This window comes from Podarcis raffonei, chromosome 15 (genome assembly GCF_027172205.1).
Source record: "Podarcis raffonei isolate rPodRaf1 chromosome 15, rPodRaf1.pri, whole genome shotgun sequence".
NCBI lineage: Eukaryota > Metazoa > Chordata > Lepidosauria > Squamata > Lacertidae > Podarcis > Podarcis raffonei.
This window is the reverse complement of record NC_070616.1, coordinates 33,951,072-33,973,426: the sequence shown is the minus strand read 5'-3', so window position 1 is coordinate 33,973,426 and position 22,355 is coordinate 33,951,072. Positions and strand designations below refer to the sequence as shown.

At 44.2% G+C, this 22,355-nt stretch overlaps 1 protein-coding gene across 11 annotated transcripts in view; it reads right to left on the bottom strand.

The window, feature by feature from the left end:
- PKNOX2 (PBX/knotted 1 homeobox 2) overlaps positions 1 to 22,355 on the bottom strand; it is a 439,557-nt gene that overhangs the window by 138,094 nt on the left and 279,108 nt on the right. For all 11 annotated transcript variants that reach the window (XM_053367533.1, XM_053367525.1, XM_053367526.1 and 8 more), the window contains one exon: positions 21,346 to 21,454. In XM_053367533.1, coding sequence (XP_053223508.1) covers positions 21,346 to 21,429 — 84 coding nt within the window. In that variant the 5' untranslated portion in view covers positions 21,430 to 21,454. The remainder of the gene's footprint in view (positions 1 to 21,345; positions 21,455 to 22,355) is intronic.

The following is a 22,355-nucleotide window of genomic DNA, read 5'->3' as shown; positions in this document are numbered from 1 at the left end:
TTGTGCAAAGTGACCTTTTTCACCAGAGGGACACATTTAAGAGATGAGGATAAAGAGGCCCGTGTGACTTTGAAAGAGGCTCATAACGCAAAGATTTCACTCCAGCCCAGAAATCCTCTACGAGGTGGCAAAGTGGCCTTCGCAATGCAGGGAGCTGCACCTTGCCACATATCTCAGAAAGCCAGAAGCGAAACAAATCGGCTCTGGCGCTCACACTCTCTGTGTGTGCACAGAAGAATTGCATTCCTTTTTCCACTCCTGCACCTACTCAGGGTCACAGTCACTTCCTCTCGTATTTTGTCAGTGCTTGGAAGGAACTAGTTCGGTTTAGTGACATTTGGAAGTATGTGAACTACACCTGAAAGTAGGTCTCATGACTGCCGGGTGAACAAAATGTGAATTAAGTTCATTTTGGGGTATTCTAGCTGAAGGTGAACTAGAAATCATTCAAAGTTCTACCTCAAAATGAACTTAATTCACTCACTTCACTAACGTGGGGTTTTGTTTTGTTTTAAACTTCTTTAGACTCTTTGGACCTTTAAGCCTAAAGATAATTCTTGTTGGGGAAAATAAAATTAAACAGTTCATATTCCGCTGTGGTGCGTTTTGTTGTTTTTCTTAGTCTTCTTACATATATTTTATACTTTAGCACAGAAACTTGTAACCCTCTGAATGCTGATTTTTAGTGGGGTTTGTGCTGAGGATTATATGCATGGGCTTGAATGATGAACTGAATGTGAACAAAAGCAGTTTGCTTCGCCAAAGGGCAAACATGAACCAGAATTAGTTCCTTTCCAAACTCTGTACTTTGGCAACCAGTGCCAGTCCTAAAGTAGACCCGCTGAAATTAATGAAGCTAAATTAATGAAGCCAATTAATGAAGACTATTAACTTCAGCGGGTTGGCTCTGAGTAGGACTAGCCCCGAATGTAACCCTTTACCAGAACTCTCCCATTAACCTTGTATGCTGCACGGATGCGGCGCAAGACATTTTTCTGCCTGAGGAACAAATAGTACCCCCAACCCCCAGTCAAGGTGCATAGGGTTGCATCCAATGTTAGTCCTACTCAGAGGAGACCGTTTGTATTAAAAGACACAACTAAGATCCACTCATTTCAATGGGGCTACTGTGAGCAGAATTTGGTTGGCTACAACTCATACTATCTAAAAGCAGTCAAGCTACTTTCACACCTGAGACAATAAATTCCACAAGTATGTTCCCTGACAGTAAAAACTAACGAACCATTTCCTGCCCTTTCATGACACCCCACATCAGGCATAGGCAAACTCTGGCCCTCCAGATGTTTGGGACTACAATTCCCATCATCCCTAGCTAACAGGACCAGTGGTAAGGGATGATGGGAGTTGCAGTCCCAAACATCTGGAGGGCCAGAGTTTGCCTATGCCTGCCCTAGATCATTTGCCTGAGAAGGCTTCTTTAGTCTGCTTAATGGTTAGAGCCGGCCCTGCTGCTGCACATTGAGTGAGGCACAGGTGAGGCTGATATTGCTGCTCCAGTTCCCAAGCACCCAGAAGCTCTTGCAAAAGGGGTCAAAATGAGCTTGGCAGGAGGCTGGCCAATAGTTTATATTTTATTTTATTTTTATCTAGTACATGTTTATTGCACAGGTAGCATACATGCCCACTCCTCCAATTTTAACCTTACATTAACCCTGTGAAGTAGGTTAGGCTGAGAGATGGCAACTGACCCAAAGTCAATTGCCAGTGAACCTCATGGCCAAGTGAGATTTGATCCCAGGTCTTCCCAAGCCAAGTCTAACGCTCTAACCACTACGCCACAATAGCTTTGACCAACAGGTTCTCAGAGAATCGGGGCAAGGGATCCCTAGAAGGAAAATATGCTTTTGCTTTTCTAGGAGCTTTTCTTATGAGCAAACACTCCCTTGGTTTTTAAAAGCAATGGTCAGAAGAGGGCTTGCAAAATTTGCCTTGTTATGGGGACATGGCTGTTATAAGCATGCTCATTTGCAAAATGTGGCGAGGCCGTGTGCCACTGAGAAGAAGGGTTTGGATTTGATATCTCGCTTTATCACTACCCTATGGAGTCTCAAAGCGGCTAACAATCTCCTTTTCCCTTCCTCCCTCACAACAAACACTCTGTGAGGTGAGTGAGGCTGAGAGGCTTCTGTATTAAGTTTTTGGTTTTCAAACGTTTCGGAACTTGAAGAGTCTTCCAGAACGGATTACGTTCAAAAACCGAGGTACCACTGTATTAAATTCTGTTCTCGACATTTTGTAGCAATTTGCTATAATTACTACTTTGAAAGCCTCCTGAAAATTCATCACCATTTTAGTGCAAATTTCTCCTAATAAACACATCTTTGTATGCAAAAAAAGAAAAAGAAGAAGTGTGACTAGCCCAAGGTCACCCATCAGCTGCATGTGGAGGAGCGGGGATGCGAACCCAGTTCACCAGATTACGAGTCTACCGCTCTTAACCACTACACCACACTGGCTCACAAGCTGGGCAATGACATTTACAGCATATCAAATAGGGTTCCCATTTGTTCATCTGCATGTGCTGCTTGCCTTTGACACCATTTGAATTTGGCACCAAATGCCAGATGTGCTGATCAGGAGCCCTCAAGTGGATCTGACCCTGGCAGCGTGGCTTCCATTCGGCACCAAATCTACATGGCACTGATTTACATGGCACAAATTTACATTCCCTGCAAGGGAATGATCAGGGAAGCAGAGGTTCTCAATCTGCAGCATTTTTGTCACGTTATTTGTCCTGGAGGCTGGAGGTGCCCCACCTATGTCTTGCCCCCATGTGGACTCAGGATAAGCTAATAAGAATTACTGCCCAGTTACTCGCCGTCTAGGCATGTCTTCTCAGGAGTCACTCCCATTGAGCCCAATGGGATTTACAAATGACTGCTGTTCCAAGATTTGCAGCCTTCATTTACTTATTTGACATTAATACTACTGTTCCTTCCCAATATGTACTGCTAATTCATAAAAGTAAATGAACAGGTCTCCTTTGAAAAACCTAAACATATAGTTGACATCCCGTTTCTGTTTTTCTATTAAAGGAAGATTTTAGTTCATTTACTGGTAATAATAATAATAATAATAATAATAATAATAATAATAATAATAATAATTATTATTTATACCCTGCCCATCTGGCTGGGCTTCCCCAGCCACTCTGGGGGGCTTCCAACAAAATATTAAAATACAGTAATGCATCAAATATTAAAAGCTTCCCTAAGCATTAACTTCCATTTGGAGCAGGTAAAAAACACACACCTCAGGACTCTTTTTTTATGCTTACCTCAAACCACCTCAGCATTTCAAATGCCAAAAAATTATGCAATATCTAGGGTTTTCACCCACTTAACAAAATATTAGTTGATAATCCTCCCCCACCCTCATGATGACCATTGTATGGGACCGTAACTTCAACATAGGGTGCCCTTTGGCAGTAATGAAGGAAGTGTAAAATCATTAAAAATGGGGGGGGGGGGAGTCACCATTAATCTTTAGAAGGAAAAACCATATTTGATGGTTCCTTTTTACCAGCTCTCTCCTGGGCCACCGCCCCTGAACTTCTGAGGGCAGTGGAACTACCAATCTGATCTTAACATGCAAGAGGGTCTGTAGGGAATGAGGCAGATGTTTGGGACGTAACAGCTTTGCTCCAAGGTACATAAATAAATGTGTGTTTGTGAGAGGAGATGGCTTGGTTGTAGAAATGGTTGCTTGGTGGGTGTGCTATTTTTATAACTTTGCAAAAAAACAACAACCCCCAAATCAATAAAAATGCAAAAAGAAAGAAAGAACGAAAGAACGAAAGAAAGAAAGATGAAATGACCAGCATGGAACTAACTTTGCTGAAATAGATAACTATATATCGATAACTTTTATTTAGGCTAATTTCAGGAATCTTTAAGGAACCACTTAAATAATAATTGAGCATCTGACAAAAGTGAACCAGTCAGTTAAAAGCTTCCATGAGGATTCCAAGTGCGTCAGGGCTATTAATATATACTTCTGTCCAAATCTGCAAAGCATCAGAGGACATGGCTAAAATCCAAAGGCAGAATTATGCAGAGAACAGGACTTTTACAAAAAAATGCACAGAGACTGGATGCTCAAATGCAGTCACTTTGTGACTTCAGCAGATGTGTGCATTCACAAAGGAAGAGATCAATAGCATTTCACTGCCGTCCCAACCAGCAGAAATCCCTACAGATCAGAGGGCAAAAAAAGATGTCAAAAAGCTGAAAGCTCATTCTAATAACACTATCTCTGTGGTTGCTGCTTTCTTCCTAAGCACTCCTCTGTTAAGACTCTCACAGAACAACTTGTGCCTGCAACTTTGCCTGCCAAAGCCCAGGCCATTTTCAGAATTTCTGGGGTTGGGGTTAGAAGAAGCACCTCCTTCAAAGATTGGATTCATCTTTAGGAGATAGAATTCCCTAAGGGAACAACACTCCTCCATGTTTCAGCACTGCTCCCGGGGGCATTCTTGAGGAGGGGGAACAAATCCCCCATAACTCTGTTCTCATGGAGTGTTCTGTCCAAACAAATAGCAAACTAGCTGTTGCTTTTACGTGGCAAAAGAGTGCTTTTATTCCTGTAAAGAAGAAGACATCTTGGAACACCTCACCTTTAACGGTACACCTCCACACACCTGAAAGTTCTGAGAATTTGCTCGCTCCCACCCCCATTTGCTGATGTTCGTGGGGGAAATGAATGGTCCTATTAAATTAGGGGAGACTTTGGCTCAGCCATATTTTTATTGTGGATCTCCACCCTGAGAAACACCGACAATTGAAGGAAAGGGATTTTCTGGCCTGGGAGACATTTCCCAAAGGAGGCGCTGAGCCAGGAGTTACAACGGTCAGGGAAAACCCACAGAGCAGCAGTCCAGGAGTTAAATCAGAATGAGGATGGATGGTTGCTCAATAGCAGGAGGTGCCAGAAAATCAGCTTCTCAAAACTCTGAAGGCAGTTCCTGAAACCCTGGAAGGCTACTGCCAGTTAGCATGCATAATACCAGGCATCCCCAAACTTGGCCCTCCAGATGTTTTGGGACTACAATTCCCATCATCCCTGACCACTGGTCCTGTTAGCTAGGGATGATGGGAGTTGTAGTCCCAAAACATCTGGAGGGCTGAGTTTGCCTATGCCTGGATAATACTGAGCTAGATGAACCAAAACTCCCACTCGGTATCCTATGTTCCTAGAAGCACATTTTGAAAACTGACCTGCTACTTCTCAGGACATTAATTACTTTGGTAATAATGAGATGATACATGAGATCTACAGGGAGTGACTGTGTTTCCATCAACACTACCCAGGAGCCCAGTGCAATTAGTTATATCATACTTTCATCAAGTTCCAACCATGTCCTAAGGTTTTCCAGCGTAGTGAAAAATATTCTGCAGCACCACTGCCAAGCTGCAACAGCTTCTGGAAGTTGGCTAATGGGGACGTAGGAAAATACCCGCATGGCCAAATCAAGACTGCAGTGTGCAGCAAAGTAATGTCATGGCTACTTCAGGGTGTACCCCAAAATTCAGTCCTGCTGATTGACCTGCATGTGAATCAACCATCAGGGGGCTTTCAAAGAAACTAAGCCACATTTCTCCAGAGGGATCGCATTTCTTAACAACTTGAAATGCTTTCCAGTGATATGGATCTTGCCGGAGATCCGGACTCTAAAGCCCTACTGCTGAAACATCAGTGCTGCTGTTTGGCAAATCCTTGGCCAACCCAGAAACGAGTGTTTGGAGCGCTGATCACTTTCTCCTGGGACATGAAAGCACTTGGCACCATGACTAGCCATGGGGGCTCCTTTCAGCAGCTGCGATTTGTTAATCCACAGTATAATGTGAATTAAATTAGGCTCTTCACACTTAACTAACCCTCAATCTGCATTCTTTTGTAACTCCTGAGGTTTCCGATGCAGCTAACAGCTAATCCCTTCAGCCCTAAACTTCTCCCAGCTGCTGGCTCATAGCTGTTATGGAGGGATTCCAACAATTCAGGGCCAGTAAACTTAATCCTAAAGCTGTTAGGCTCTTCTAAAATAACGAGACCCACCAATTTAAAGCTGTTAGCCTTAATTAACAGGAAAGGAGGCATTCAGGTTACGTGCCGAAGCATAGGGCTTAGCCAGAAAGCCATGCTGCATTGCTTATTCCCCAGCTTCCTTGTGCTCTCTGGCCATGGCGATACTATTGTTAGGATCTTACAGATTATAGTATAGAAAATACTGGCACTTACATCCTGTGTTAGGATGGGCAGGCCAAGAGGATGTAACAGCTTTGCTCAGTTGGCATTAAGAGATGGGGGATAGTTTCAGTTCACAAGGCAACTTGATCTAATTTACACTTAAAAAAAATTGCAGATCAAAACGAACCTGAAATTCACATTCTCTGAATTTTGTAATGCAGTTGTCTAGCTACACAGTGAGCCCCAAAATGCATGCATATAAAGAGTGCATATAAATGCATATATCTTTGGATATGACATACAGAAGTGCATTGTATTAGGAGAAATGGATTTGCAAAAGTGTGCCTATTAAGCAAAATTGCGTACAGAAATTAGGAGAAAGTTGCACCAAAATGCTGGTGAATTCTCATGAAGATCTAAATAAAAAATAAAAAATTGCAAACTGGTATGGAACTGTGGAAGACTTAAGAATGGAAAAATAACAGAGAAACTAAAACTGGCAGTAATCATGATCGCCGAACAACCAGGATTTCAAAATGTGCAGGAACTTAAAAGTTGCTGGTGTTCTTGACTAAGTGCAGGGCCCTGTTGCAATGGGTACCATTGCTAGAATGCTATCTTCATACTGACATTTTGAGTCCAGCTGTGCATGGGCAGCACTGATAGTTATGTACCTCTACTTATAGCAAACATATGTACAAGAACAATATTGGCCGAAGAACCCATTGTGAGGGATGAATAAAATAGTCTGGATATGGCCCGTGCCTCTTGCAGATGAGTAGACAAGGAATCCAGGAATCCAGGAATATAAGGAGATGCCTTACATTCAGATTATTGGTCTATCTAGTTCAGTACTGTCTACACAGATTGGTGATGGCTCTGTAGAGTTTCAGGCAGCAATCCCTCCCAATCTCACCTGGAGATGCTGGAGATTGAACCTAGGACCTCCTGCATGCAAGGCAGATGATCTACCACTGAGCTATGGCCCTTCCATGGATGGTCTACAAGGCCAGACTAAGTTCTCTGTGGGCTACTTGGGTACATGTCTATGCCTGACCTGGACACATTTCTCTCTGGAAATGGAAAGATGTTACCTTTGCAGCACCACATATATTTCCATACCGTCCTTCCTACTCATGGATCAACTCATTGGCTAATCTAGCTCATTCTTGCTACCTTTGACTGGTAATGTGGTTCTCCAAGGCCTCAGGGAGGGGTCTTTCTTTGCCCTGCTATTTAAATTTTTCTAACTAGAAGATTAATATTTTCTAACTGGGATCTTCTACAATCAAAGCATGTGCTCTGCTAATGAGCTACATATACATTTATGCTTACAGGGCAATAAGGGTTGCTTGCTACAACAGGGTAAAGAATACATATCAGTGGTAGGTATCAGGTAATTAATGGATGCAAATATATCACCCATCCCCCGCCCTGCCCTTCATGCATAATACTAGAATGCAGGGATACCTGGTGAAACTGATTAGAGGGATCATTAGCAGCAAGAGTTAATTGGAGCAATCAGATTTGGAGGCAATATGCACGCAAAAGGGATGGGATATCGCCACCGCAGCCTTGCTTGCAAGCTTCCAGAGGCATCAACTGGCCACTATTTTGTGCCAAATACTAGGATAGATGCACCTTGGTTCAATCTCACAAGCAATTCTCATGCTGATGTGGCCAATTTCTAGGCCTCACCCAGAATTTCTAAACATGGTTGAGTGGCAGATCCACTAAACTAGAAAAACCTGCATTCTGTTCCTAAATGCTCTTAGACTAGCGAGTGTGAAAAGGAAGTTTGACACATGACAACCTGGGACCCTCTTCTTCACATGACATCCTGTCTTCTTCTTCTTTGGCGATCACACATAGCTGAGTAAGACTGTCTTCCATAAACATGGTTTCAACAGTGGGTCCGTAAGTGACTGTGGAGACCAATTCTGGATCCACAGGTCCTTCCACAGTGAGGACAGCTCCACAGCAGGAGCTGAGCATGGTGAGGGTTTGCCAAGTGTGCCTTCCTTGCATGTTTCTCATTCTGAGTCTGAACATCTTCATAGCCCATGTATTCCATGCCTGAGACCATGCTATTTAAACAGGTTCTGGAGCTCAGGGCTGACTGCGGACTCCATCTTGCTAAAAGCTTGAGGACTTATTTATTTACAATTTATATATAACTTGCCCTTCATTTACAGTCTAGGTGAAAGGGGCATGCGTCTGTGTGCAAACGGATAAGCTGGGGATGTTGTGTGCATGTGTGCCTGAGTGAAAGGAACCATGGGGGGTGGACATGCATACTTGTGGTTCGGGCCCCAGCCATTGCTGGCATGCCACCCACAACACGTCAAGACAAAAACACCCCCACAAAGTAATTTTAGAATTTTGGAATGTGATCTGAAAAACAACCCAATGTAAGGAAGGAGCCCTTCAGAGCAACTTAAAAGGCTACTCAAAATGTGTAACCAATATGCTGAGAGTATTTCAGTGTTCTTAATCTACAAAAATGTATATGGCTGCCTCTAAGGATGGATTAGGTTATTAACTTTTTTTTTTTAGGTTTATTGGACTGAGAGCACAAAGTCAGCTCAGCATTTCCAACAGTCTCATATATGCACGGTAATCGTCTTGGTTCCTGTTTATCCCAGTTTTGTCTCAGTCAGGCCTTTTTCTTGCTGGTTGTTTTTTAATTGCCTTGGTCCTAGGGCTATAAATCCAGGGAGAAGGGAACAATTTCCAGAATGCCAAGCAGTGCTTTCGGCTCATAAAAAGGGGATTTGCCAGCCGCAGCCAGATTAACAATGGTATGGGAAGGGCCACATGCTGGGTGACTCCTGCAAAAGGATCAGACCGTTGCTAACATCATTGTCACCCTCCCTCATTCGTTAAAAAAGTATTGACCATAGGAATTATTGCATTAGCACATTTGCTCGACAGAAATGTTTAGAGAGGGCCTCATGCACGTGTACAATAATGGTGCGAGAGACCCAGGGCTGTGGTGATCAGAAGAAGGGTAGGCAGTGGTGGCTTGTGCCCACAGACACTGGTGGTGCAAAAAGCAGAGAGCCCATCAGTAGGTGGAACCAGAGCCAATGGCAGGGAGGGCTAACTAATGCTACTTTTGCCCTCCGCCTCGCTGCTGAGTTCCACAACAACAGCACAGAGACTATGGCAGAGGAAGCTGACAGCCAGGGCCACCCCCTGTAATATATAAGAAAGAAGCTAGGTAGCTGGGGACTGCCTGGAATTGGTGGAACAGCGCCCCATTTGCCCTAGAGCAATAGTTCTCAACCTGTGGGTCCCAAGATGTTGTTGGATTACAACTCCCATCATCCCTGACCACTGGTCATGCTGGCTAGGAACGATGGGAGTTGTAGTCCAACAACATCTGGGGACCCACAGGTTGAGAAACACTGCCCACCACTGAGGACAGGAATTTGGTGGACCTGCATAGGTTGTCGAGCTACCACTGGCTATTGGCTATGCTGGCTGATGTTGGGTCCAGCAACATCTGGGGTGCTACAGGTTCCCCATCCCCAGATTAAAAAATCAGGAACAAACTAGATGTGATGTTGTCATGTAGTTTGGCCTCTTTTTTGTTTGTTAGTTTAACAAATAGGCAATGCAGGCCCCCTCCCCCAAGAGCCAGAATGGGACCATGGCTTCAAGGGGGGGGGGAAATTAACCCTTTGCACATGTCATGGTCCCAATCAGAATCGCCCACTCCATGCTGGTGGTTCACAATGAAGGGAAAGCTCTTGTTGTCAGCAATGATACTTTTCCTTATATTGCTAACCATTGTCGCTAGAGTTTTGATGACGTGGGGTACGATGGCTTGTTTAGAACCAGAGGTTCAAGCTGTCAATCATCTCTGTGAAGGAGACTGTGTTAGTCTGAGGCTGTTGTAAACCATAATGGATAGTGTTGTAGGTATGATTATGATGGAGTGAAATTTTGCTCAGTGGTTTTTTCAATGGTTAAGATTGCAAAAAATAATAATCCATAATTGTAATGTAACACAGATATACTTTTTCTGGCATCTTAAAACACAACTTGCAGTTATGTTTTCAGCTTCTCTGCAATCTTTCCCACTTGCACTCCCATCCTCAAATGAAAGCTGAGATTCGCCTAATTTTAGCAGCTGGTGCGTTCTGAAAAAAATATCTAGAATCAAGAGAATTGGAAAGACTGCATAAATATGAAATATCTCTGGTATGAGAACTTGATCATGCTAGCTCAATATTTGCTTTCCTTTCCCTAAACAAAACAAAAATAATTCGACTCTCTGCAATGAGTTTGAGAAGTATAGGCTGGGGACACCTATTTTTCCATGGTGAAAAATATCTTGGTAAGTATTTTCTGTGATTTACAAGAATTGAGGCCTCTTTACATGGCCAGTTATACTTGGATTAAAATAACTGGATTCATTTTTGACTGTGTTTTGTCTACGCCAGCTTTTTCAAACCTGGTGGTTTCCAGATGTTTTGGACCCCAACCCCTACCAGTTACAGGAAGCACGCCCAATGGTCAGAAGGGATTGGAGTTGTAGTCCAACAACATTTGGAGGGCACAGTTTGTAGAACACTTGTCTACACAAACACAGGAATATAGGAACATAGGAAGCTGCCTTATATTGAGTCAGATCATTGGTCTATCCTGACTGGTATGGCTTTCTGAGGTTTCAGAAAGGAGCCTTTCTCAGTCTTACCTGGAGATGCCAGGGATTGAATCTGGGGACTTCTGTATGCATAGCATGGGATCTGCTGCTGAACATTGTGTCACCTCTGACAAAAACAGGTAGAAACACAAAAGGAAGAGTGAAGGGGCTTAATGCATGAGTATAAGACTTCTGCACATCTCATCTTAATAAGCTGAGATATGATCATCTGAACTGGGCCTAGTGAGCATGGAGAGATCTGGTTTTAACATGTTCCAGAGACTCTGAACTTGAAAGAGACCCAGACTTACCCTAAGAATCTTGTTAGAATTCCTGCTCCGTGATTGCAGTCATGGGATTGTTGTCTATCACATGACGGTATATGTTTTGACTCCACAAAGTGGGAAGTGACAGAGACAGGATGTTTGTATTACTGTGTTCCGTGAAGTGGGACTTTTGTCCTTTGTTTTGTTTCTCTTTGCTGTCTGATGCTAGAGATAGAGGGAGCCATGTTGCAGTGCTCCGTGTGTGTTTATATGTAAATAAAGTAGATTAGCCAAAATGCTGAGTTGCTGAGGTCTGTTACACATGATACGCAAACTCTGCGGATCTCTAAGGGTGCCGGTGTCGGTTGGCATCAGTCACTATGATGTTCGGGCAGAAGAAAGATTTTGAAGCTCCCGAACGAAAGACCAGGAGGGAGGGAACATGCCAGTTGGGCATGTGTCTCTGCCAGGGTCCTACTCGAGTGTAGGCCGAGCTCCTGACCTTGGCCTCTGAGTAAAAGAATAACGAGGGCTTAAAAGTCACTGGCTCAAATGTTAGTAGCCTAAGGGCTTCACCAGGATCTACTGGGTGTCGCGCAGGTACGTGTCCCAGTCGCTGAGAGTCTACAGCTGTCTTTTATAGGCTTGTATCTTTTACAGTTCTCCAAGGAGAGCATTAACTTGGGAATGCAGCAGTGTCTCCTTTCAGCTGGCCAGTCTCCAGCTCCCCTCCTCTGAGCCGTTTCCTCTCAGGCAATGTAAATGCCAACCTAAGAAAGCTTTCCTGCTCATGCCAAGGTCTGGAAAGAAACTGCTTCTGGGGTTCCAAGGCTGTACTTACAAAAAAGGGAGCAAGAAAGTGTGGCCGGCTGTTTAACAGAGTCGGGGGTGGGGATGGGATGAATTAATTGCCTTTGAGTCTCTCTCAAGCTATTTGTGAATGTGTGTGAATGTTGTACACGTGGGGCAGAATGCCTCAGAGCGAACATATGTACTATTTTGGTTTTGTGGAATGTTCAGAACCATTATGCACATTTGATTCATTCGCTGATTTTGTCTATACAGTGGTACCTCAGCTTACAAACGCTTCAGGTTACAAACACTTCGGGTTACAAATTCCGCTAACCCGGAAGTAGTACCTTGGGTTGTGAACTTTGCCTCAGGATGAGAATGAAAATCATGCAGTGGCGGCGCGGCGGCAGTGGAAGGCCCCAATAGCAAAAGTGCGCCTCAGATTAAGAACAGTTTTGGGTTAAGAACAGACCTCCGGAACAAATTAAGTTCGTAACCCGAGGTACCACTGTATTATGATCATTTTATTATTTTCATTGCTTTAAAGTCGGGGTTTTTTTAAAAAAAAAATTCAGGATTTTTTGTACCATCAAGGTTTTTTAATATAAAAAATCAAGCAATATATAAATCAATGGGGCCTTCAACAAAATGTTGTAGAACAGAGTACTCCTGTTCAGGGTTCCAGACATCCAACAATCCCTCTTCTAAGACCACACATGCCGTTCCCACTCTGCCAATAGCTGGTCAGCAGTCCACACTTACTAAGTATGCTTGGTATTCATTGGGATGCTTTGGAGTGTCTCTTTCTTAGGTCCCCCCCCCCTCTTTTAGGTCACCAAAACCTTTGGGTTCCTCCAAGCCAGCTGCTGATATCCGTCCCCTGCTGGGTGTGAATGGTGGCGATTTGGCTCCATAAGGATCTGCATTTGCAGAGCTGACTTCACTATTTGTATACACTGGCGGTGGAAGGGGCGGGGGGAATGCACCACCCCCAGCACCAGAATCCCGGTGGGGTGCCATCACGGCTGCCCCCCCCCCGCGCTGGGCACCACGCCCCCTCAGGCAGCACACCATGCCCCCAGGACACGCACGCCCCTGTGGGTGGCACGCCATGCCCCCGCTTTCGCTCCGCCACTGTTTGTATAACAGTAATAATAATAATAATAATTTTTTATTATCCCGCCCTCCCAAGCCAAAGCCGGGCTCAGAGCGGCTAACAACAGTAAAGTAACACAGCATTCTAAAATCAATTCATTCTAAAATCAGTTCAAAATCAAATTGATGGCAACCATTGGGCTAGAGTTCTGTGAGGATTACCAAAGGAGGGGGTCAGGCTGTGCCTTGAACAAAGGCCTAGTGGAACAGCTCTATCTTGCAGGCCCTGAGGAAAGATGCCAAGTCCCCCAGGGCCCTAGTCTCTTGGGACAGAGCGTTCCACCAGTTCGGAGCCACAGCCAAAAAAGCCCTGGCTCTGGTTGAGGCCAGCCTAACCTCCCTGTGGCCCGGGACCAACAAGATGTTTTTGTTTGAAGACCATAAGGTCCTCCATGGGACATACCAGGAGAGGCGGCCCCATAGGTATGAGGGTCCTAGGTCTATAGAGATCTGGTTCTTCTAAATGCTTAGCAGGGTTTAGATATACCACTGAACTCCTCTGTGTCGATTTTGTGTAAGCTGCCTTGTTTACCTTTGTATAAAGGCGGGGCATAAACTGATAAGTCACCATCCTCTAGCGGGGATATTTACAGAATTCTCCACATCTGAATTTCTCTCCAGAGTTGGGCTTTCAAATAACCTCATTTCGTTTACTGACCCATCTTACTTTTTCTTTGATTGCTAGTCTTTCTCAGGGCTGTTGCATATGTGCCTCATATTTTGGCTTCAGTTGCCTCCAGCTCATTCTCAACTCCCCTCTCCTTTCCACCTCAGCCACTTGTGAGCAGCGACAAACCATAACACATGGACACAGATGAAAGATTGGGTTGCTGCAATGCACCCTATATTTGGGACTTACCTTGTGCTTGATCTGAATTCTGCAGTTAGTGCAGAATGCTACAGCTTGATTGCTGACAGGAGTGAGGCCTGTCAGCTTATAACCCCCCTTTGATCATAATTCTGTACTAGTTGCTAATATGCTACTGGGCCAAATTCCAGGTATTACTGTTAGCATATGAAGTCCTGAACAAACTGGGACCAGTTTATTGCCTTACCCACATATTCCCATTCAACCATTTTCATTGGTGGAACTGCCACATAATATCCATTCTACCCATTGTAAGAACTTGATCTCTTAATGTGGCAACCCCCTAATATTAATATGAAGCAATCATCTTTGCTGTACAGTCGTACATTGGTTCTCGAACTTAATCCGTTCCAGGAGTCCGTTTGACTCCTGAAACTGTTCAAAAACCAAGGCGTGGCTTCTGATTGGCTGCAGGAGCTTCCTGCAGCCAATCAGAAGCCACATTGGACTTTCGGGTTCCGAAAAACGTTCGCAAAACGGAACACTTACTTCCAGGTTTGTCGTGTTCAGGAGCCAAAATGTATGAGTACCAAGGCATTCAAGAACCAAGGTATGACTGTACTGTTTTTGATGCTTGCTAAAAACATTTTTGTCTAGACAAGCCTACCTAGATGTTCAGAAAGTTGATGTGAGGTTTTAATGTGTTTTTACTTCATTGCTGCTTTTAATTTTCTGAAACTTTCAAGGTAGTCAATTCTTCTTATTGATAATTTGATTGCTTTAGCTTTTTTCCCTAAACCGCTTTGAGGTTGCTGTTTTTTTCCCTTACAATCAAGCAGTATATAAATTTTACAAAACAAACAGTAAGATGGGAGCAGGGCCTAGTTTTTGGAGAGAATGTGGAAATGGTAGACAGAAGGCTCAATAAAGGGAAGCTTCCTCGAAGGAGTCGTTTATATTGCCGGTCTAAAATAGCTGCTTCACTCTCTTACCCTCATGCTACATGTTTTGCATTCACACTGTGGATGTGGGAAAGGCAAAAGCCAATTTAAGCCTCATGTGTGAAAACTGCCTTAACAGTCTTTCAGTGCCAGTCTATATGGATCGAAAAATAGGGAATGTGTTGAATTCTCTAGTATTAAAAATTTGCAGCAGATTATATTTTTTTGAGTGCGAGAAGTGGGGTCCGCTCTGGAAAGAGTCCTGTTCCAATTGGGAACCCCAACTTTAGAGAACCCCAACTGGTTCTGCAAAGTCTGAATAAATTTTATGAGTTTCTCTCTGTTGAACTGTTTTATGATGTTGATGTTTTAAAGGTAAAGGTAAAGGGAGCCCTGACCATTAGGTCCAGTCGTGACCGACTCTGGGGTTGCGGCACTCATCTCGCTTTATTGGCCAAGGGAGCCAGCATACAGCTTCCGGGTCATGTGGCCAGCATGATTAAGCCGCTTCTGGTGAACCAGAGCAGCGCACAGAAACATCGTTTACCTTCCCGCAGGAGTGGTACCTATTTATCTACTTGCACTTTGATGTGCTTTCCGACTGCTAGGTGGGCAGGAGCAGGGACCGAGCAACGGGAACTCACCCCGTTGGGGGGATTCAAACCGCCAATCTTCTGATCGGCAAGTCCTAGGCTCTGTGGTTTAGCCCACAGCGCCACCTGCATCCCTTATCTGATGTTTTATCTGCCTACAATTTTAATTTGGTAGAGTTCTTAATACTTGGGCACTCGTGTAATTTTCTGTACACTCCCTGTGACCACGAGGAGAAGGGCATCATGTAAATATTTATATGAATAAAAACAAAAGAGGTTGCAAGAGCTTATGAAGGCTGCACTGAGGCTTTCCAAGCACTGCAAATATGATGACAACGATATTGTCAACAACCTAAATGAGCATGTACTACATTTCAGTCCCCACCCCCAGGACTTGACAATCTACAACTGTAGCAAAGCAGAATTGATTTATTCTAGGGGGTCTGTAACATTTTTTTTAAAATAAAACCCACCAGGTCCCTTATCTGTAATAAAAGTGAGGGTGCTATCACCTGTTTATTGACTAAATGTGGAGTTTTTAATCAATCAATTAAACTATGACAAAGCAATAATTTTGGAGAATAAAAGCATGTTTTCATTGTTCTTTGATGCTGAGTGCATATATCTGAAAAGGCTCCCTGTGTGAGTGTAATGGTAAATTGCCTCTTCTATGGCAGTGCCTTTTATCTGCATTTTTACATTATTATATTTAAAACAATTATTAGGTTGTGTGTATATATATATAAAGGTAAAGGTAAAGGTATCCCTGCCCGTACGGGCCAGCCGTGTCCGACTCTTGGGTTGTGCACTCATCTCACTTAAGAGGCCGGGGGCCAGCGCTGTCCGGAGACACTTCCGGGTCATGTGGCCAGCGTGACGAAGCTGCTCTGGCAAGCCAGCACCAGCGGAGCACACGGAAACGCCGTTTACCTTCCCGCTATAAAGCGGTACCTATTTATCTACTTGCACTTAGGGGTGCTTTCGAACTGCTAGGTGGGCAGGAGCTGGGACCGAAAGACGGGAGCTCACCCCGCTGTGGGGATTCGAATCACCGACCATACGATCGGCAAGTCCTAGGCACTGAGGTTTTACCCACAGTGCCACCCGCGTCCCTATATATATATATACATACATACATATACATATACATATACATATACATATACATATACATATACATACACACACACATCTATCTATATCTATCTATCTATATGTATGTATGTAACCCAATTAATTAGGGATTCCGTTTAGTGGCCTTTTAATCATAGAATTGTAGAGATGGAAGGTTTCTAATCAATTGAATTGATCAAATCTAATCAATCGCCACTCTACAAAAAACCCCAGAGGTAAACACTGCCTGCAGATGTGATATCTGATCAATGAAAGTTGCAAATGTGCCATTAGCTAGGGATGCAAAGATCAGTCTATTTCATGTAAGTTTCACATGTATTCATTCATAAGTTTGTTTTGCTCTATTTCCACATAAATCAGTAATTTAAAGAACATACAAAAAGTGTATTAAAATATGCATCTGATCACAAAAATACTATTTAAATACCCTAGTTTTTCTTGGGGAGGGCAGCTAGCTTGGGATTTTAGCATCCTATCACATTTATTTCTAACTCATTTTGATTTGTGTTTTGGGCAGAGTATTATATTGCAAAAATTTAGGGATGGGGAAATTCCAAAGGACAGACCTGGATCTAAAAGGGGGGGGGGGGAGAGAGAATGTGTGTGTTCTGGGCAGCAGCGGTGGCGGGGGGTGGCAAAGCCATATTCTGCATGGAATAGAGAGGAGATAGGCATGTTGAAGCACATGCTCAGCGACCCCTTGTGTCCCAACTGGGTTCCCCTTATCAGAAGAAGCGGGTAGACTCAATTTTACTTCATGGTGGCACTGTGGGTTAAACCACAGAGCCTAGGACTTGCCGATCAGAGGGTCGGCGGTTCGAATCCCCGCGACGGGGTGAGCTCCCATTGCTCAGTCCCTGCTCCTGGCAACCTACCAGTTCGAAAGCACGTCAAAGTGCAAGTAGATAAATAGGTACCACTCCAGCGGGAAGGTAAACGGCGTTTCCATGTGCTGCTCTGGTTCGCCAGAAGCAATTTAGTCATGCTGGCCACATGACCCGGAAGCTGTACACCGGCTCCCTCGGCCAATAAAGTGAGATGAGCACCGCAACCCCAGAGTCGGTCACGACTGGACCTAATGGTCAGGGGTCTCTTTACCTTTACCTTAACCCATTTTGATGTGCAGGATCTTCTCATGAAAGCCCCTATTGGTTAACCCTCAGGAGGAATTCACAGTCACCCCCCCCCAGGCAGAGGCAGATTTAGGGGAGCACAATTGGTTTGGTTGCACAGGGCATGGAGCCTCGGGGGCGCAGTGGGGGACGGCACAACTATGACTTAGAAAGGAGTGCAAGAGGTGGGGGCGCCGAATTTTGGTGTTGTACAGGACGCCCCTGAAATTTGAGACCCCAAGTTCTACTGCTGTCCCAAGAAGAGCCCGAAACTTTCAGGCAGCTGTTGATCTACTTTGTATATAAATTTATATATGGTGCCTGCTCAGGGCCGGATTTAGGTTTGATGAGGCCCTAAGCTACTGAAGGTAATTGGGCCCTTCATATGTCCAGTTGTCCTTTGTCAACAACAAATTGTCACTGTTTTTTGTGCTGAATATATGCTATATGGTAATTTATGGACCTAATAGGTATCTAAAGCCATTTGCACATAACAAAATATGTATTTTCTCAAAGTAATTGTTGAACTGAAATACAATTAAGAAGACGTTTATTAATAGTGAAACATAATTAAGAAGAAGTATATTTTGGGGGGCACCACAAGAGAGTGGGGCCCTAAGCTAAAGCTTGTTTAGCTTATACGTAAATCTGGCACTGCTCTCTCTCTCTCTCTCTCTCTCTCTCTCTCTCTCTCTCTCTCACACACACACACACACACACACAACAAACAGCAAATAGCCATTTTATTAGGATCCAGTAGGTTAGCAAAGGGTGATGCAGCTGTCAGCATGCCAGACTTTGGCTGGGTGAGACCTGGGTTCGCATCTCTGATGTTCAGTGGGTAATCTGTGGCCTCTCATTATCTGAGCATAGCCCACACCACAAGGCTATTAGGAGGGAGAATGCCCCACACCTGTGTATACCACCATGAGCTCAGGTGCTCTAGCAAATAATGCTATTGCTTCTGTTCTGAAAAAAAGTAAGACCTGGAGCTGTGATCCCATTGCATCCTTCCTCTGCTACACTGCTGCTTAATGGTCTTCCTTCTTTCGCCAAACTTTTATTCGGCATTACAAATATAGCCATCATAAGACAATCATGTATACATTTTTAAAATATATACAAGTTTTTAAAATATATACAAAGCAAGAGCCATATAAAAATGCAATGATGGCGATGTTCATTGAGGTTTCTTCCCGCCATTCACCACTCTAAGAGATACTATTGACAAAAACTCAGCGATCCTTGCAGTTAAAGGTAAAGGGACCCCTGACCATTAGGTCCAGTCGTGACCAACTCTGGGGTTGCATTGCTTATCTCGCTTTATTGGCCGAGGGAGCCGGCGTACAGCTTCCGGGTCATGTGGCTATCATGACTAAGCCGCTTCTGGCGAACCAGAGCAGCACACGGAAACACTGTTTACCTTCCCGCCGGAGCGGTACCTATTTATCTACTTGCACTTTGACGTGCTTTCGAACTGCTAGGTTGGCAGGAGCAGGGACCGAGCAACGGGAGCTCACCCCGTCGTGGGGATTCGAACCGCCGACCTTCTGATCGGCAAGTCCTAGGCTCTGTGGTTTAACCCACAGCGCCACCCATGTCCCTTCCTTACTGTTACTTCTGGGTTAATGTCAGAGAGATAGAATCTAATATTTTCAATGGTCCTATGGGGGTTATGAATATCACTTCACTTACTGAAATCAAAAACAAAGTTCAGTAAGATAAAATATATAGAATACCTCTAAAAAATATAGAAAACCCAAGCACTGCATTAGAATATTAACAACCTGAAAATTTATCCCCTAAGCTGGCTAACTCACCACATCATCTAGGCAGACTAACCTACTGGATGAATTCTCTCTGACCAGGTTACATATATTCCCCCCCCCTCGTTTTGCCATTTTAACAACAAGAAGAGCAGCTGGGCTGAAATATGTTTGGCTTTCAACAAATTTCATTGTCATCTATTGGTCCTATAAGGTTGTTGATCAGGCACTGACCCACTGGATCAAGTCAATTTGTTTTTGTATTTCAATAATTTTGCCTATGTTGACTATATCTTAATATTCTTATTTTGGATTAAAGTTGCACTTAACTTTTCTATATTATTTACAAGCATTCTATATCTTTTATTCTCCAGCTTTGGCACCAGCATATTCTTGAGTGCGAAAATATCAGAAAGAACTATTGCCTTTTGCAGTCTCTTATGTAATATATAACTACGTTATTATTATTTTTAATGCACACTTAGAAGCGACAGAGATGAACAAGCCCTTGCAAAGGTGAATGAGATTTGGTTTCTCAAGTAACTGAAAGGTTTCTAAAACTCCTACCCATTAAACCACTTGTGTAAGTAGATAATAAATGTGTGGGTCATGTTTTCCTTTTATCTGTTCACCACCCTCTGCTATGAACAGAAACACAAAAGATGGTGGACTATTATATTCAGACATGGACCCTTATAGGTAAGCACCATTCTGAAATTAAGAGAATTTCCTCCTGCTGAAATTCCTGAATAAGCAGAACACTCCTGAAAAAGTGGAGTGTTGTTTAAAGAGTGCTTAAGCACTCCATTTCGCGGTGGTGCTGGGGAGGGACTTTGCATTTATTGGATGAACTTGGCAATTGGCATTCACAACAGCAGACCTAGCCAGAAAAGCAAAGCAGAACTCCTTCGACGCTGAGCGACAATACTTGACATACACTTCGCTCCAAATCACAAGATGATAACCTCCTCCTCCTTTCCCTAGTACAGTTTCACTTGGCATTTGGCAGTAATAGAGTTACAAAGAGATTTTATGCTAGTGCCGAGTCTGATTCCATCCCAACCTCCTACAAAGTTGCCAACCCTTTGCAAGTAGCAAAATTGGGAGGCGGCCATTTTGGCAAAACTGGGGGAAGCCAGAAGCGATGTCTATTCAGGCATTGTGGCTGGTGGTAGGCGTTAGGTTTCCCCCCGGCTCACGGAACCCTTACAGGAAGCCCTGCTCTCACAGTGAATGGCTTCCAAGTGATGCCATGCAATTCCCAGTTCCAAATCCAATCAGAGTGAAGGCAATTATTCCTGCCTCACCGCCAACCCTAAGACAGGAGTCCCACAGCCTACATCCAGTCCTCAAGGTCTCTCTATCAGGTCCTGGGAATGTTATGAGTGGAATAGCTCAATCAGTAAGCACTCTTAATCTCAGGGTTGCGGGTTTGGGCCCCATGTTGGGCAAAGCATTCCTGCATTACAGGAAGTTGGACTAGATGACGCTCGTGGTCCCTTCCAACTCTATGATTCTATGATTCCCAGGCCACACCTCTTTCCCATCGGCCATACCATCTCTCACTAGGCCACACCCCCCCTTGAGTGCTTTTGCCATTCTGGAATGTGTTATAATGCCTCTTCCTTACCTGGAATAAGAATTCAAAAATGTGCATGTGTGTGTGTGTGTGTGTGTACATATTCTTTTTTTGTGACTAATTTTATTAAGACAGCATCCTGGAGGCCTTATGCTTAGAGCAGAATGGCAGGATACAAATATACATGTAAATAAATTCATGTACACACACACACACACACACACACACACACACCACTTTTTCTGCTCTTTTCCTCTGCTGAAAAGCTGAAAAGTTGCTGTTGGAATGTTTTAAAGGGGCAGCAGGAGGTGAGGGGAAGAGTTTAACAGCGCACTCACCTGTTGGGTTTCTTGATAAGGGGGAGGGGGCACAGTCTGTGTGGCCATCATTGTCAGAGCTGGCGCTGGGGAGACATGTTGCATCCTGGGGTTGATTCACATCTAGAACCTGTTGGTGGGAGAAAGTTCAACTTGGGTTAAGGAACCACAGAAGGAAGAGGACAGAACGAAGCATGAGACACATGCAAAAAGCTCAGGAAGACAACTGACAACCGGTGGTGCCATGAGGTAATGACTGAAGAGTCTGAAGGGGCTCTCTTTGTGTAGTAACATGTATGGCGAATATGATAAATTGTGTCTGAGTGCCCTCCTGCTCTCTCTGCTGAGTAGGAACCCTGTAAATCTGCCTAAAGGTGCTGCCCTGAGTGCTCCACTCTCAGCCACACCAAATTAACCCATCATGAAACATCAGAGGAAGAAGAAAGGACAATGTCAACATCTAATGATGGCTCTTAGGAGCAGCTGACCCTTGGAAGGTAGGCTCTCTGCCTACCATCGTGAGGACACGCCTACAGGTAATCTAATTTAAAAGATTTCTTCTGCAGGCACACATTTATTCAGCGAGTCTCTGCCAACCCTTCCATCATAACTACACAAACACACACAATGAGATGGAGCTGCACTGATGGGTCTGAAATGGCCAGAATGGCATGGGGAGAGGTTGCCCGCAAAGAGGTGCCTTCATAGAATGGTGCCCGTAGAACTTGTCCAGCAATGCCTCTGATGTTGTCATGCCCTGGAGAACATCTTCCTCAGAACTCCATGCATTAGTTGGAAGGCCTGACGGTGAAGGTAAAGGGACCCCTGACTGTTAAGTCCAGTCACGAACGACTCTGGGGTTGCAGCGCTCATCTTGCTTTATTGGCCGAGGGAGCCAGCGTACAGCTCATGTGTACCAGCATGACTAAGCTGCTTCTGGCGAAACCAGAGCAGTGCACGGAAACGCCGTTTACCTTCCCGTTTACCTATTTATCTACTTGCACTTTGACGTGCTTTCGAACTGCGAGGTT